Source organism: Rhincodon typus, chromosome 19 (assembly GCF_021869965.1).
Source record: "Rhincodon typus isolate 14 chromosome 19, sRhiTyp1.1, whole genome shotgun sequence".
NCBI lineage: Eukaryota > Metazoa > Chordata > Chondrichthyes > Orectolobiformes > Rhincodontidae > Rhincodon > Rhincodon typus.
Window position 1 is genome coordinate 56,009,578 of NC_063350.1, and position 18,697 is coordinate 56,028,274.

Consider the following 18,697-nt stretch of genomic DNA (forward strand, 5'->3'; position numbering starts at 1 on the left):
TGTAGATCTGGAGCATTACTTACATCAGCTGGATGACTTTTGTCCTTTTGATCTGGTCCTGTGTGATCTGGATGTTACGCGACAGTCAGCGATGGGCAAAACTGAGCTCTCCCCTTCTGACGGTTTATGGGAACTTGCTGTTAACTCAACAGTTCATTACAGGCTTGGAGTTGAGTGAGGCTGAGCTGTTCCCCACAGCCTCTAACGCTGTCCTGATCGACTTTGACCTGAAGCATTCAAACACACCGTGCGTTCACCTGGGAGCTAAGGTTCGTATGCAGCGTGACAAACCCTAATCGTGTTCAGCAATTTAAACCCATTGTAACAGCGGGATGTGAATAGAGTTAAATAAGATATGCCAGAGATCCCATGATGTGGTTCACGAAATCATGAAATCCCTACAGTGTGGAAGCAGGCTGCTTGGCCCTTCAAGTCCTCACCGACCCTCCAAACAGCATACCACCCAGACCCATTCACCTACCCTATCCCTGTAACCCTGCATTTCTTGCACCTAACCTGCACGTCCCTGGTTTATTAGGAGATGTTTGGTGGGGGTCTGGGAGAGTGTCAGTGGAAACAATGTCAGAGGTGAAGATTTAATCAATAATAAACACAGAATATGTGATTGACACAGTTCTTCAAACAGGTCGAATAAAAGCAATGAAGACCACAGAGGTTTGAATGATTAAGTGGTTGGATAGATGTTAGATTATGTAAAATGTACAGCACAGAGGCAGGCGGTCATCCTAATTGGTTTCTGGGACTGCGTGGAATACAATTCTACAATATTCCAAGCACTGAAAGTCCTCTTTTCGTCAGATACGTTGCAATTAATTTAACACATGCCATGTGGCAAGGATCGAACATAAGTCTTTGTCCAGAAAGTTCCTCAAATCCTATTCTCACTTGCCTGGCATCACTTTAAGAGAGCAACATGGATTCCATCGCATAAAGCCAATCCGAGAAATTTCCCAGAGAATGATAAACTAAAATGTTGAGAGCAGTTTCAGCAAGGTTAAAGGGAGAAAGAATCACCGAGTTATCACACTGTACAAGGAGGGAATTTAGCCCCTTGGTCTGCACCAGCTCTTCAAATAAACATCTTGACTTTGTGCCAATCTCCTGTGCCTTTACCCCATACTTTTGCACAGTATTTCTACCCAAATAATCATCCAGTGCCCCTCTTGAATGCCTGTACCACATTTCCAGAAGGTGCATTCCAGACCCTAACTACTCACTGTATGAAAAATTATTTTTTTACTCACATTTACGTTTTTGTCTTTTGTAAATCAGCTTAAATCTGTGCCCACTCATTTTTGATCCTTTTATGAGTGGGAACAGTTGCTCTCTGTCTACTCTCTCCAGACCCCTCCTGATGTTGGAAGCTATCTATAAGGTCACCTCTGAGTGTTCTTCTTTTCAAGGAGAACAACTCCAGCTTCTCCGATCTATCCCCGTAACTGAACTTTCTCATCCCTGACAACATTGTTTAAAATCACTTCTGCACACTCCCCAATGCATTCACATTTTTCTTATAAAATGGCGCCCACAATTGTACATAATATTCCAGCGGAGGTCTAACAAGTGTCTTATACAAGTTCAACATCACCTTCCTGTTCTTGTACTCTATGCCCCTATTAAAGCTGAGAACACTCTACACTTTATTTACTGTTCTCTATCTGTCCTGTACCTTCAATGATCTGTACATATAGACACCCAGGTCTTTCTGTTCCAGTACCCCCTTTAGGATTGTATCCTCTATTTTAAATTGCCAGCCATTGTCCTTCTTATCAAAATCACCTCACATTCTTCCACATCGAACTTCATCTGCCACCTATCTGCCCACTGCACCAACCTTTCTATGTCCTTTTGCAGTTCTAAACTATCCACTTCAGTTTTAAGTGCTTCCAAATTTCATATTATCTGTCAACTTTGAAATTGCCCTCTGCACACCCAGATACAGATCATTACCAGAGACAAGGAAAAGCAAGTGTCCCATTATCATCCCAGGGAAATCCACTACAAAACTTCCTCCAGCCCAAAAAGTATTCATTGACCATTACTCTGTTTGCTTTTCACTAAAAATGTTTTGTATGCATGTTACTACTGACCCTTTTATTCCATGACCTATAACTTTGCTTACAAGTCTGCTGTGTGGCATTGTATCAAATACCTTTTGGAAATCCGTGAATACTACATCATCAGCATAACCCTCAGCAAGCCTTTCTGTTACATCTTCAAAAAGTTCCAACGAGTTAGTTAAATGCAATTTCCCCCTTAAGAAATTCATGCTGACTCTTCATAATCTACTTTTTGTCTGTGTGACTACTGATTCTATCCCGAATAATCGTTTCTTGAAGCTTCTGCATCACAGAACGTGTGAGTTAAACTGACTGGTGTTAATCTGACTGAAAGGCATTCAGGTTGAGAGGTTACCCCAACACTAATTAGACAAAAGGACTGCTTCTAATAAAAAGGGGAGCATGCAATGGGAAACGAAGCTCAGCAAAAATAAGAGTTTGACAACACCTACTACATGAGAAGTCAAATATATTACTCTGTGCCACCAGTCTCTGATCAAACTAATCTAATCATTGCCTGGAAACAAAATATTAAAGGAATTTATTGGGAGTGACTACTTGTAAAATGCCCTACTTGATTCCCAGTCAGCCTCACTGCTCAATGATGGGTTTTGAATGTTGTCTTGCTTTTAGTTAGTGACACATTCTGCTAATTGGTGTAGGGAGTCCTCCATTATTCTCATCAATTGATTGGCTTTTTGGGCCTTCATTCGCTCCTGAATCCAATCCCTTCTTGGCCTGATTGTGTTCCCTGCAAACTGAGCATTTCCCTTCCATGATTCAAAATGGGCCCAAAACATTAAAAACTGAACAAGATGGTTTGGGGATGCAGTGGGCTGGGATTGGGACTGGGATTTGACATTGGGAATTAGTTGCTGAGTATCAGTGTCCTTGAGGACATGTCCCATTTTGCAGGTCATCTATACTTTCACCTTTTGGATCTTACTGCGTCAGCACTTGACTGAGAAAGAGGAAGTGAGAAAAAGAATGCAGGTATCGCTCAGTGAGATCAACATTCAGGGGCCAGGTGAGAAAGCTTTCCCTTTTACCTCTGTGGCCAGAAACATGGTCAGCATTTGGTTAATGAATTCTTGACTGTTAACTCCCTTTTTCTTGGATGAACTAGATAGTGTTTCTTAATCCCAGGGGGTGTCTTGATGAAATGGAGAATGTGGTTCTGTGGTAATAATGCTTTAACAAAGTTATCCTTATCCAGCTGCACTCTTTAATCTAATTTAGAATCTATCAGGGCAAAAAGAGGCCATTCAGCCCATAGTTTGTGTGCTAGCTCTTTGAAGTTAATCCCACCACTCTGCTCTGTCCTCATAGCCTTGCAAATGTTCTCTTTTCAAGTATTGTATCCAATTTGCTTTCCAAAGTTGAATGGTTCCCATCATGCTTTCAGACTTGTTCAGCCTTCATAACTTGTGTCCTGACAAACATTCTCCTCAAATCCTTCTGATTCTTCTGCCTTTGATCTTAAATCAGTGGAACCAGTCTAATCTATTCTGACATTACTGTCATGTTTGCTGTTCCTGAATGCAGGACCATGGCTCATTACCTGCCGATCCTTTATTAGAAAGTATAAGCAGGAATAGGCCTTTAGGCTCTTTGAGCCTGAATATTATTGCCATTGCTTTCCACACTCAGGTTCTGGGGTGAGGAGGCAGACCCTGAGTCTATCTCAGCCAGAATGGGAATCAAAAGTGCCCTGTTGACATTATTATAAGCCACATGCTGGTTGTGGATGTATTTGAGATGGTTCCCCAGTGAAACTCAAAAAGGATGAGATAATCTCAGGAGAAGGAGTAGGCCATTTTGGCCTGAGATGAGGAAGTTTCTTCGGTCAGAGGGTGGTGAATCTTTGGAATTCTCTGCCTCAGCAGCCTGTGGAAGTTCAATCGTTGAGCACGCTCAAGACAGATCTCTGGAGACGGCTGGCATGATGGGATATGGAGATAGTGTGGGAAAGTGGCACCATCAGTCATGTCGCAATTGAATGGTTGATGGGCTGAATGGCCTACTCCTGTTCCTAGTTTTTATGTTCATACATGAATCTCCCTTGCCAGTTCTTTTCTGCACCGTTTACCTGGCTAGTTCTCTTTTCCCATTCTCCTAAATGTGGCATTTTCCCAGTCAAGTGATCTGTACCCTGTTCAATGAGCATATCTGAGATAAGGCTCATAGAGACATCCAATGGATCACTCAGCTGCAGTCGTTTGCAAAGCATATTAAATCAATTAGTTACATTAATGAGTGGACGTTATTGTCACTCATTTCCAGCAGCCAGGATAGGCGCTGTTGCAGTGCATTGGCAGTGTCCTATCTCTGAGACAGGAGGTCTGGGTTCAAGTCCCAACTGTTCAAGGGGTGGGTCATAACATCACTGAGATCTCAAGCAGCAAAAGGACATTGCCTTCTCCTAATTCTGAGAATTGGCGTCCTCAGAAAAGGACAGAACATTGAAGGACAGAAAAATGCCTGTCTCATGCTGCTCCTAGGTGTGGAATCATGGTGGGTAGAGAATTTAAATTATGTGGATACAAAAACTGAAATTTGCTGAAGAAACTCAGCAGGTCTGGCATCATCTGTGGGGAGAGAAACAAAGCTAATGTTTCCAGCCCAGTTACCGTTCATCAGAACTGAAAGCAGTGAGGAAAAATGGTGGTATTTACAAACAGGACACCTCCCCGACACTGGGAAACGGGGACCTCTCCCCCGACACTGGGAAACGGGGACCGCTCCCCCGTCACTGGGAAACGGGACACCATGCCATTTCTAGTTGGCCTGAAGGAGATCACACAGGAAAACGCCTGTAACAAATCCACCTGCTCTCCAAAGTGAGAGATACGTCACTTTGGTACCAGCTGGCAGCACCAATGAGCAGAGTGAGGATGCCAGTGGATCCGGGTCCAATTCCACATGTGGAGCAGGCAGACAGATGCTGTAGCATGTCAGGAAGGCGAGGCCTGTCCAAGGCCCATATCCCCCACCCCATCTACCCCATCGGCTGGTGATCTCCTCTCTGCTCCCAATACACAATTGGCCCAGCCTCGAACATGTACGTAAGTTGGCCATTGTGGGAATGGCTGTCATGTTTTCTGCTTGCTGTTTTTGAAGCTTGTGTATAAATTTCCCTGTTTTTGATTGCACATCCCTCCATGTTCTTCAGTGCAAGTGCAGCTTCCATTCACAAGAAGGGTGCTGTTAGTCGGCCCAAACACTGAAGAGGAGTCTCACTGGTATCTACAGTGACTGTTTGGTTTGGGATGCTGTGTTCCAAGAATAGGCCATTCAGCCCATCAGCTCAACTCTGTCCTTCAAATTAAATCATGTCTGATCTCAACTCTATCTACATCCTTTATATCTGTAACTCTGGATGGTTTTATCAATCCCAGTCTTGAAAGTTCCAATTGTCTTTGTCCCACATTTGAGTACCACGTTGAGTGAATTAGTGTCAACTGGAGTGAAATGACCCGTAACAATTAAAATGCCATCTTTCTGTTTGTCTTTCTGGTTGTGTCTACAGAGAGTGCACAGATGGACGGTACTTTGATGGCAGTTCTTGGTTCTGTGGTGAAGGGATTTTTGATAAAGTATTGGATCTACTTCTGCACAGCCATGTTTATCATTATTAGTTTTCATGGCAGAGTCGTGGTCCATAAAATTCTTTACATCGTGTTGTTTCTGTTCTGTGCGGCACTGTATCAGGTAGGTTAATGTTCGCTGTGTGTATACCAAGCAGATATGGTGCAAACTCACTGTGAATGCCTATGCTCTGGTACAGGGATCAGAACTGGGGACTATTCTCAGATCAGTTATTGTACCTAATGATCTCAAACTCATGCACCACAATATCTGGTGAGAGCACACACAGGGAATGGTTTTGTCCTTTATATAAATGATTTGGATGTGAATATAGGAGGTATGATTAGTAAGTTTGCAGATGACACCAAAACCGGAGGTGTAGTGGACAGTAAAGAAAGTTACCTCAGAGTACAACGGGACCTTGTTCTGATGGGCCATTGAGCCAAGGAGTGGCAGACGGAGTTTAATTCAGACAAATGTGGGTGTTGCACTTTGGTAAGGCAAACATAGAAACATAGAAGATAGGAGCAGGAGGAGGCTATTATGCCCTTCGAGCCTGCTGCACCATTCCTCACGATCATGGCTGATCATCCAACTCAATAGCCTAATCCTATTTTTTCTCCCCATAACCTTTGATCCCATTTGTCCCAAGTGTTATATCTAGTCGCCTCTTGAATACATTCAATGTTTTGGCATCGACTACTTCCTGTGGTAATGAATTCCACATGATCACCTCTCTTTGGGTGAAGAAATGTCTCCTCATCTCCGTCCTAAATCATGTACCCCACTTCCTCGTACTGAGAGCCCTGGTTCTGGACACACCCACCATCAGGAACACCCTCCCTGCATCTACCGTGTCTAGTCCTGTTAGAATTTTATAAGTCTCCATGAGATACCCCTTCATTTGTCTGAACTCCAGTGAAACCAGGGCAGGTCTTACACACTTAATGGTAGGGCCCTGGGGAGTGTTGCTAAATGAACAGACCTTGGAGTGCAGGTTCATAGTTACTTGAAAGTGGAGTTGCAGGTAGACAGGATAGTGAAGAAGGCATTTGGTATGCTTGCCTTTATTGGTCAGTGCATTGAGTATAGGAGTTGGAATGACATGTTGCAGCTGTACAGGGCATTGGTTAGGCCACTATTAGAATACTGCATTCAGTTCCGGTCTACCTGCTATAGGAAGGATGTTGTGAAACTTGAAAGGGTTCAGAAAAGATTTACAAAGATGTTGGCAGGGTTACGGGTGTTTGAGCAATAGGGAGAGACTGAATAGGCTGGGGCTATTTTCCCTGGAGCGTTGGAGGCTGAGGGGTGACCTTACAAAGATTTATAAAATCATGAGGGGCATGGATAGGGTGAATAGCCAAGGTCTTTTTCCCAGGGTGGGGGAGTCCAAAACTGGAGGGCATAGGTTTAAGGTGAGAGGGGAAATATTTAAAAGGGATCTGAGGGGCAACTTTTTCACACAGAAGGTGGTGCGTGTATGGAACAAGCTGCCAGAGGAAGTGGTGGATGCTGGTACAATTACAACATTTAAATGGCATTTGGATGGGTATATGAATAGGAAGAGGTTAGAGGGATATGGGACAAATGCTGGCAAAGTGGACTATGTCAATTTAGGGTACCTGATTGGCCTGGACGAGTTGGACCGAAGGGTCTGTTTCCATGCTGTATAACTCTATGACTCTTCTCCTTCCAAATGACTGTAATTAATGGTAATGGATGCAGGGATCACTGCTAGCACAGTACTGTACATAGTGATAGCATTACTAGCAATACAATGAGTAACACACAGGATCAGGAAAGAGTTACTGTGTTGTAATGTGAAGAAATGGATTTACATCAGTCGAGTCTTTGGAACTTCCTTCTTCAAAGGGTAAAGGATGCTGAGCCTTCAAATAATTTTAAGGCAGAGTTAGATTCTTTATTAACAAGGGATGAACCTTATCAGGGATATGCAGGAATGTAGAGTTGAGGTTAAAATCAGAACAGCCATGATCTTATCAAACGGTGGTGGAGACTCACAAGTTCGAGTGGCCTCCTCTTATTCATAAGGAGATGTACAATCAGTAAGTGAGGGCATGGGGAAAGGGTTAGCAAATCACAGATTGATTGGCAGGAGTAGAGAAGGAAAGTTACTGAGCCAGTGTGAGGAGCTGCATTGCTATCAGTTGAGGTACAGTCAGTAACAAGTGGATCAGGCTGGAGAAATTACTGAAGCTGCGCTGGATTCTGAAATCTCTTCCTCCCTTTTCTGTTTACAGGTACATTATGATTGGTGGCGTCAAATCCTGAGGTATTTCTGGATCACTGTTGTGTCATATTCAATGCTGGTGCTAGTCACGATCTACACCTATCAGTTTCAAACTGTTTCTTGGCTCTTTCAGCAGAAAATGGGAATGTCTGAGGACAGGTACAGTGCTAACTCATCACTTCCCCACTTTGCATTTATTCCCCCCTTTCCAATAATCCGGGTTCACTTTAAACTAGTGTGTAGGAAGAGTCTTTCCTGTTCTACTTCATAACTTGCAAACCTTTATAATGTACCTCCTCTCACGGGTAAAGAGTTTGATCTTATTTCATTTTTAATTGCAAAAATATACTTTACTCATAAAAAATCTTTATGTACATAAACAGTTCTGTACAGTCTTTGCCCATGGAGAACAAACACTGGAATTTTGGCATTCCCTGCAATTACAAAAAACCCAAGGCATTTCTTTCTTGTGCATACATTTACATACTTTGAGGTACTGAGAGGGTCCAATAACGGAATGGGCTCCCATTGTACTTTGGCAGAAAGACCTTAAACAGTGGTCTTTCCCCATTCACTTGCTTTACTGCTTGCTACTTTTCCTGTCGCAGGCTGTGTAGCTCAGTTGGTCATGCTCCTGCGTCCTTAATCTAAAAGGTCCTGAGTTCAACTCCTACCAAGACTTGCTAGCTCTGAAAGGAACACGGTTAAAGCTGTTAAATCGGCCTGACAAATCATTCTAACCACTTTGTCATTCTGCAAGACAGCAATTCCATTTTGGAGAAATGTACTTTGACGTAGTGAACTAGCTGGCTTGCCATAGTCATGTGATCTCTAACTCAGCCATAAGTCCTTTCACTCCAGTCTGTGACAGCCATTGAATGCAATGCAGGGAACAGAAGATCAGAAGTGTGAAGCTGACATTGACTGGATTTTCAGAGCTGTAAAATTTTTAAAAGACCAAGGAAGAACTGAAAACTACAGTCTGCATGTTTTGTCATGCTGGGTGAGTCAGAATGGCTGTGAATTTTGAACAGCCTGTTGCTGTGGAAATGAAAGGAGTTACGAGTCAGAATTGTTTTGTTTTCCACTCACAATGGGAAAGCTATGAAATAGCTACCTGATTAAGTAAAATGACTGAGCAAGTAAGAGTAGTGGCCCTGTTATCAGTACTCCTGAATTGCAGACTAGATCTCAGAGGTACAGAAAACCCAGACAAGAAAAATGTTGAAGACATTGAAGATATGCTTTGAACTCTCTTTTTAATATTAAGTATGAACAGTTGGTAGAATCATACAGTACAGAAGAGGCCTTTTGGTCTATCAAGTCTGTACTGCCAAAACTACGCTAAATCTACACAAGTCCCACTTTCCAGCACTAGGCCCATTGGCTTCAATGTTATGACATTTCAATGCTCATCAAAGTACTTCTTACAGGTGGTGAGGTTTCCCATCTTCCCCACCCTCCCAGGCAGTGCATTCCAGATTCCCACCACACTCTGGGTGAAAATTGTTTTCCTCAAAACCTCTCCAAACCTTCTGCCTTTCACTTTAAAATGAAACTCCTCTGTTATTAACCCTTCCACTCGGGGGGTTACTGCTTTTTATCTACCTTGTCCATGCCCCTCAAAATTGTATACACCTCTATCAGATTCCCCTCAGTCAATCAACCTTGTCTGCTCTAAAAAGAAATCCAATCTCTTCGAACTTCTCTTTACAGCTAAAATACTCCATCGCAGGCAACATTCTCATGAACCACCTCTGCATCCCCCCCCCCAGTGCAATCATGTCCTTCCTACAGTGCAGTAACCAGAACTACACAGTACTCCAACTGTGGCCTGACCATAGTCCTACACAACTCCAACATGACCTTCCTGCTCTTATAATCTATGCCTTAATTGATAAAGGAGTGTCCCATACGCTTCTTAACTTACCCATTCACCTGCCCCACCACCTTTAGGATCTGTAGACAACAACAGAAGAGGTCAGGAGGAGGAGACTACTGATTAGTTTGTGACCACACTGATGTATCTAAATGAATCCTGAGAGTTTAAACAACTGAAAGATGTTCTCATCCAAGATAGGATTGTCTTTGGCATAAGAGATTCTGTCATAAGAGCACATTTACTGAGAGATAAGAAACGTAACAACACAAGCAGAAGCTGTCAGTCATCAGTTGGAGAGTATTAATGGAAGAACAGGTGAAGATTTGCATTAGGCTCAGATATTCCAGGCTGAGTGAGAAAACATCTTTGGAAAGTGGAAGGGCCAACAGAAAGATGAAGGCTGGAGGGCAGGTTGTAAATATTGCAGAGGACCCATGCAAAAAAAAACATAAAAACCAAAAGAACTATGGATGCTGGGAATCAGAAACAAAAGCATAAAATGCAAGAAAGGCTCAACAGGTCTGGCAGCATCTGTGGAGAGAAATTAAAGTTAACATTTTGGGTTTAGTGACCCTTCCTCGGAACTGAAACTTCCTGAAAAGGAATTGTCCACTGGAGGGAAAGCTGTGCTCCAACTGCAAAATGCTGAATCACTTTGTACACAAGTGATTATCTAGAAAAAAAGCAAAACAAACATATAAGGAAGCTTCTGATGACTTGCTCTACACCATATAACAGATTGGCATTATCTGGTCTAAAGGTGATAAATGGTTTATAGCTGTTAGAATGATGACTGCACAATGACAGCATCAAGTGAATGGGAAATATCAGAGAGACCCCTGTGCTTCATGTCATGTAGTGAACTTCACTTTTGTGCAAGGTGGTGACCGAAAAACAAACCTTTGAATGTTGGGTTAACATTAAGTGATAAAAAGATACTTACCCCAAGAGAACAATTAAAGTTTAGAGCCCAATGCAATGAGAAGAGCTAAGATCTGGAGTTCCTGACAGTGGGCCTTAAGCAAATTCCACTCATCTCACCTGAAACAAGTCTGAAGTTTGGACTGATAACCAACACTCCCTCTAAGCAGCATAAACGTTCTAAAGTTCCATGTGTGGTAATTGACATCAGCATGTTAATCTCAGCATTGACTACTGATTTTGAAAGTTGCTGCTGTGTGTGGACAATGAAGACCTGCACACTCCGAAAGGAAGTTAAAGGGAATGCTGCTGGTTACCCTATACGTACCAGGAAAGATTTGCAGCATTTCACAGGCCACAAAGCCATTAACTGCTGAACAGATCCGAAACGATTATGAAGATGTTTTTATAGGATTGAATCTCTTCCCGGTGAATATCCATTTGAAGCAGATAAGCGTGTGAGACCAACACTGTACCTACCAAGGACAGAGTTCCAGTTATCGTCCCAGACCAGTCTGAAAGACAAGATTGAGGAGCTGGGGAAAGAAGGGACTAATCCAGGAGTGACAGCTCCTGGAGACTGGATTAGCAACAGGGAGCAGTGAAATAACCTGGAAAGCTGAAAGTATGCATCAGTCCAAATGATCCAAAAAATGCCAATCACTGAAGGAGTTTTGCCACAACTTGGCAAGCAAAGTTTTTTACAATCCTTGATGCAAAGAATAGTTCCTGCAAGTAAAGCTTGATGGAAGTTCTGTCACTACATTCTGGATTACATTTGGGAGATACACATAATTGTGTATGCTGTTTGGCATTTCCAGAAGAGTATCAGGTAGATGTAACAAAACACACAGTGATCTTCTGGTAACAGAAGCTATTGTGGGTGATCTGCAGGAGTCATACAGCATGGAAACAGACCCTTTGGTCCAATATGTCCATGCCAACCAGGTATCCCAAACTTAAGTAGTTCAATTTGCCTGCATTTAGTCCATATTCCTCCAAACCTGTCCAGAAGTCTTCTAAATATTGTAATTGTACCTGCCTATACCAAATCTTCTGGCAGCTCATTCCATACACGCACCACTGTCTGTGTGAAAAAGTTGCCCCTTGGGTCCCTTTTAAATCTTTCCCATCTCACCTCAAACCTATGTCCTGTACTTTTGTCTCCCCTACTCTTGGAAAAAGACCTTAGCTATTCACCTTAACCATGCCCCTCATGATTTTATAAACCTCTATAAGGTCACCCCCTCAGCCTCCAATGCTCCAGGGTAAAAAGAACCAGCCTATTCAGCCTCTCCCTGTAGCTCAAACCTACCTATGGATGTGGAGACACAGTGGAAGAAGCCATCACAGATCACAATCAGAATCTACTGCAACAGAGCTCATCGGATGATCCTGAAGCTGAACAAAACAAAAAGTTGAAGTGCTTGATGTCTAGTACGTGGATCTTGTACTGACAGTGAAAGACCTTTTCCTATACCTCGACAAGGTGAGTGCTGTAGCAAAGATGCAGTAACCAGCCTGTGTGAAAGCAGTGCAACAATTCATCAGGTTTGTGAACTAGTTAACAAAGTTCTTGTCGAAATTGTCACCAGAACATGAATCTCTACACAACTCACTGCTCACAACATGCAGTATTATTGGGCCCACAATGAGAAGCAGCTTTTACTGGAATCAAACACCCAGTACTGAGAGTGCCAGTGCTGAGGTACTGCAGGGTGACTTCCTCACTAAAAAAGTGAAGACAGCGAGACAGACTTGGAGAAACCCTTATGAAACAAGGAAGACAACCAGGTGGATGGGCATCCAGGGTATTGACACAAACTGAATGGCTCAATACTCGGATTGAGAAAGAGGATGTGGTGTTGACTTTGCTCATGAAATTTCTAATCAATACCAGTTTGGAAGAGACCATGTTACACTGGATGTCCAGCCCCAAGCCACTTCTAAAGATCTTCCTCAAACCACTTATACCTGCTCCAAAGTGTCTGCAAATTATGTTACTTCATTTCTAGAGATATCATGGGAAGCAGATGTACATTCCTGTCGTGCTGTCAAGAGCTGTACTCCCAAGGAACAAAGTAGAGGATGCTATAACTAAGCATGGAATCTCCCAGCTTGCCACTGAAGCAACAGCTCAACATACTCTGGAGGTCAGCAACCCAGTCGAGACATTGAATCTGAAACACAAGCACCTAACTCAAATCAAGCAACTTACCAGGTGCTGCAGGAAACAATGATAAGAGGACGGGCCAAAACTGCCAAGGACATGTATGTTATTAAAAGAGAGTGCTGGATAGGCAGTGGTGTAGCAACAGCCCAAGATGGCACCTTGTACCAAGCAATTAGAGTTATTATCCTAAGGAGATGAGAAACAGACGCTGAGGCATGTCCATGCTAGTTGGCTGTTGTAGTCATGTAATCTCGACATCTACAAATGCTTTCATTCCAGTCTGAGGCAGCCATTAAATACATTGCATGAAACAAAATTAATACACCAATCCTGTGCTTGAGTACACTGTCCATATCCAAACTCTCAATGAGTCCAGTGGTTACTGATCTACATTGTCTCCCAGTCTCGCCTGGGCTCCGGTTTCAAATCTCATCCATTTTTCACCCTTTCATTGTTCCAGTGCCTCAGGACATTGTTTAGCACCAACAAAATGGTTCAAACTGGAAGCACAGCTTTCAGGCCTGAGATATTTATGTAACCAGCACCTACTCAAGGTGCAGTCTCACCAGCAAGGATTGCACGGTGGCTCAGTGGTTAGTACTGCTGCTAGCTAGTTCATAACACCAGGAACTCTGGTTCGATTCCACCCTCGGGTAACTGTCTGTGAGAAGTTTGCACATTCTCCCCGTGTCTGCGTGGGTTTCCTCCGGGTGCGTGGGTTTCCTCCCACCATCCAAAGATGTGCGGGTTAGGTGGATTGACCATGCTAAATTGCCCATACCGTTCAGGAATGTGTAGATTAGGTGGGTTATAGGGGGATGGGTCTGGGTGGGATGCTCTGAGGGTCGGTGTGGACTTGTTGGGCCAAAGGGCCTGTTTCCACACTGTAAGGATTCTATGATCCTATGAACTCTGGGTGTGCTAGAGTTACATGTTTGGGATGTCATCTGGCTGATAATCCAGTGGATTGAATCCACCATTCACTGAGGAATCACTCAATTTACATCACATTTATTTAGTAATTTGGGTTTGACAACAAGAGAGTGATCCACTCGCGCAGATTACTACCCAGGAGGTTGAAGACCAGATTTACCCTGTCAGTTGCGGAATGGCCAAGATCTGGATGTTTAATGGACAGAGAAGTTGTTTCTTTTATTTAATTAGGCCTTTCGTTGCTTCAGCATGTTACAAAGGATCTTCAAACCAACGAGCTGGGTGAAGAGAGACTTACAATCCTCTTTTTCTCAGTTTGAAGGACCTGGGCTTGGAGCAGTATGACACTGCTGAGCTGTTTGCTAATATGTTACTTCCTGCCACCTTCCTCCTGGCCTGTATTCTCCAGCTACATTACTTCCATGATCATTTCCTCAACCTGACAGACTGGAAACATGTCAATCCCAGGCAGGATAACCTCATCAATAGGTAGGTCTCTTCAAATCGCTTTCCCAATGTTCAAAAGCATTCCTTTTGAAAGCCTTATGTAACAACTTAACTGTTTTTTAAAAAAAAAACTTGTCTTTGTCACTTAGGCATAGCTGGCTTAATTGTCTAATTGCTCCTGAGAAGGTGGTGGTGAGCCTCCTTCTCAAACCACTGCAGTGCATTTGGTGGAGGACAGTGCATTTATTCACATTCAGCAAGGGCCAGACTACATTCTGACTTGTGCTAATGAGTGACAAGTAACTGCCGGTAAAGGGGAACCTTGACATTTAATAGTATTACCATCAAATATTCACTTTGATAGTATCGAACTTCAGCATTGCTGATAAAAGACACATTTTGTTGAGGCTTTTCATCTTGCACTTGTCAGGACAATTTGCAAGAATACTGACTTCCGTGGGAAAACCAAAATTTACACTGCATAGGCGGAGAGTGCTGATTGTTTGGCAAATGGACTGTGATTGGTAGAGATGTTGCCATGGAAAATGCACCAGTTAATGATTGCAATCAATCAGTTAAGAGAAAACTTGACAAAATGTGCTTTTTCTCAGCAGTATTACCATTGTTAAATTCCCCAGCATCAACATCCCAGTAAGTTACCATTGACCAGAAACATAACTGGACTTGTCATGTCAATACTGCAGCTACAAGAGAAGGTTTGAGGCTGCAAATTGTGCAGCGAGTAACTCCTCTCCTAACTCCCCAAAGTCTGTCCACCATCTACAAGTCAGGAGTGTGATGGCATACTCCCCACTTACCTGGATGAATGCAGCTCCAACAACACACAAGCTCAACACCATCCAGGACAAAGCTGTCTGGCACCCGATCCATCACCTTCAACATTTGGCACCTTCATCACCAACACATACCAACAGCAGAAAGAATCACCCAGAAGATGCAGTGTCTCACCAAGATTCCAACAACAGCACTTTCCAAACTTAATGACCTCTACCACCTCACAGCTCACCACACTTTGTATCATCTGAAAATTTTGCAGTTGTGCCCTGTACACCAGATCAAGATCATTAACATATATGAAGAAAATAATGGTCTTAGTACCAACCCTTGTGGAGCCACATTATGTACCCTACTTATTCTGAAAAATAATCTACCACCACGGTGCTCTGTTTCCTATCATTCAGACACAAGAACATAAAAAAAACAGGAGCAGGAGGAGACCATTCAGCCCATCAAGCCTGCTCCACCATTCCATATAGGAACATGGCTGATCTTAGGCCCCAAAGACTGTCCTATCACAATTCTTCATTTGAAACTGTGATATCTCAATCATATTGATTGTGGAGCGAAGTGATTGTGTTGAACATCCACATCCCAACTCCTGACTGACGATCCTTCTCACAGACCTTCACTTTTGTTCTTTTCCCCATCCTCCTTCATTTCGCCTCCTTAAAACCTGTGATATTTCTAACTTCTCTCTGTTCCGAGTAAAGAGAATGACCTTGCAACACAAATGCCCTTTCCCACTCCAAAGACGTGCCCGGGCCTGCCGATAATTTTTCAGCAACTTTTATTACAGATTTGTTAAAAAGCAATTCATGCTTCACTAAGTTGCTTGCGATTTTTGATGAGTTAGCAGAAAGAGTTGATGAAGGCAATGTGGTTGATGTGTGGACTTGCAGGTTTGGATAAAATGCTGTAATATCAGCTTGTGAGCAAAGCTAAAATCCATGTGATGGTAGCAGTACAGATACAAAGTTGACTGGAAGACTGTGTACAATTTTGGTATTTGTGTTTAAAGAATGTTTGCATTAGAAGCAGTAACGGGAGGTTCACTGGATTGCTCTCTGGGATGGGATATCCTATGGTGTGAGGCTGTGTAAATTGGGCCTATATTTTTTGTAGTTTGGAAGAATGAGAGGTGAGACACACAAGATACTGAAGGAGCTGGGCAGGATAGACGTTCAGAAATTGTTACCTCTAGTTGGAAAATCTAAAACACCGGGACACATTCAGCAGAAGAAGATAAATAGATTTTTGGGCAGGGATTGACAGATCTTTGCTTTATCTGGAATCAAAGGATATGGGGAGTGAGTAGGAAAGAGCAGCTAAAGCCTAAGATCAGCCATGTTCCTATATGGAATGGTGGAGCAGGCTTGATGGGCTGAATGGTCTCCTCCTGGTTCTGATTTTTTTTATGTTCTTGTGTCTGAATGATAGGAAACAGAGTACCGTGGTAGTACATTATTTTTCGGAATGAGTAGGGTACATAATGTGGTTCCACAGGGGTTGGTACTAAGACCATTATTTTGTTTGATATATGTTAATGATCTTGATCTGGTGTACAGGGCACAATTGCAAAATTTATAGATGATACAAAGTGTGGTGAGCTGTGAGGTGGTAGAGGTCATTAAGTTTGGAAAGTGCTGTTATAGGAATCTTGGTGAGACACTGCATCGTCTGGATGATTCTTTCTGCTGTTGATATGTGTTGGTGATGAAGGTGCCAAATGTTGAAGGTGGTGAATTGGGAGCCAGACAGCTTTGTCCCGGGGAACGAATATGTCTATTACTTATGGATTTATCTGTAACCTATAATCATATTTCTCCTTATTTACTGCTGACTTGCTGTCTTTACTGTCTTATTACGGTGGTCACAAAGTGGTTACCAACAGCTGAATGTGCCAGTCAGTTGCTCTGTTTTTCACATTTGAGTGTTTTCCATGCATTTGTACACACCACCTTATTTTGCTAAGCCAGTGCAGAGATATATGTGGTAAAGGAACATCTGTAATTATGGATGACCTTTAAACTGCACATAGATTGGGGAAACCAAATTAGTCACGAAACTGTAGAGGATGAATTCTAGAGTCTGTATGGGATGACTTTCTGGGCCAATATGTTAGCAGCAATCTAGAGAACAGGTCATTTTTGACTGGGTCTTTTGAGAAATAAGAAAGGAATAATTGTAAGTTGTAAGAGACCCATTGGGAAGGCACCCCCTCCCCCTCTATGAAAGCAATTGGTAAGTTATAAAGAGGCAACGCATTCTAAGACTTTGTAAAGGAAACTAAGTTTGGACGTAGGATGGCGGCCAGATAAAGGGGAGGAATTAATGACCAAAGTGGAGAAAAGCCAGAGGAAAAGATTTACAAGGATGTTGCCAAGGTTAGAAGGTTTGAGCTACAGGGAGAGTCTGAATAGGCTAGGGCTATTTTCCCTGGAGCGTAGGAGACTGAGGGATGACCTTATAGAGGTTTATAAAATCATGAGGGCCATGGATAAGGTGAATACCTTAAAGTCTTTTCCCCAGGGTAGGGGAGTCCAAAACTAAAGGGCATAGGTTTAAGATGAGAGGAGAAAGATTTAAAAGGGACCTAAGGGGAAACTTCTTCACACAGAAGGTGGCACATGTATGGAATGAGCTGCCAGAGGAAGTGGTGGAGGCTGCTGCAATTACAACATTTAAAAAGCATCTAGATGAGTACATTAATAGGATGGGTTTAGAGGGATGTTGGGCCAAATGCTGGCAAATAGGACTAGATTAATTTAGGATATCTGGTCGGCATGGACGAGTTGGAGCAAAGTGTCTGTTTCCGTATGTACATTGCTATGATTCTGGAAGGGAAGGCGGCTGATCATGTTAAAGACCAGCTGCCTCAATGAACCACTCGTGTTTATCTGGATTCCACCCCTTTCCTGTCCCTGCAAAGCTGGGAAGTTGGAGGGTGGGCCTTGCAATTTGCACTACGAGAAAGAAGCTCCAAATTTTGCAGAAAATCTTGGCCCGAGGCCAGTCTCGCTCCGAAGAGTTGAGCAGAGGACTACAACTCCCACTGTACTGAGGAAGGTGCTGATTTTAAATAAATGTAAAACCAAGGCCCCCTGTATTCTACCTCAGATAGGCATCCCACTGCACTTCTCAATCAGTTATGATGGTACTCACAGATAACTGTAAAGTTCAATCATCACCTCACCATTAAAGGGGGAGCTTCTGTTTGTCTACAAATAAGGTACCTGAAAAAGTAATGGACAGATACGAACCAAACTTTGTAGTGGTAGGGTATGGCCAAGGAACAGCTGATTAGTTATTGGCACAGATATGCATCTGGATTCAGAAATGGAAATTTTTCAAGGATCTGTGAACATTGGGAGATTGAGTGAATTGATGTTTTTGAACGTTGATGGTTTTAGATTGTCTCAGCTGCTGTGATGAAATCTCTCACAGCTGTCAAAATGCAAGCGGCATGGTATGTAACAATGAGAAACTCTGTACCTGGAGCTGTGGAGATCAATTGTATCTCTTGATTAACTCCCTTCAACTTGAGCCAGGGGGGTCTTGATCCAAGGACACACAAGTTTGGATTTGTTGAATCAACCTCCTCGCCAAGGGAAGAAAAC

The 18,697-nt window shown here is 42.9% G+C and overlaps 1 protein-coding gene across 1 annotated transcript in view; it reads left to right on the top strand.

Moving 5' to 3' along the window:
• The window catches only part of LOC125485437 (piezo-type mechanosensitive ion channel component 2-like), a 170,696-nt gene that overhangs the window by 44,492 nt on the left and 107,507 nt on the right, over window positions 1-18,697 (top strand). The window contains exons 12-16 of the mRNA XM_048608196.1: window positions 6-269; window positions 2,997-3,108; window positions 5,611-5,792; window positions 7,934-8,082; window positions 14,148-14,321. Coding sequence (XP_048464153.1) covers window positions 6-269; window positions 2,997-3,108; window positions 5,611-5,792; window positions 7,934-8,082; window positions 14,148-14,321 — 881 coding nt within the window. The remainder of the gene's footprint in view (window positions 1-5; window positions 270-2,996; window positions 3,109-5,610; window positions 5,793-7,933; window positions 8,083-14,147; window positions 14,322-18,697) is intronic.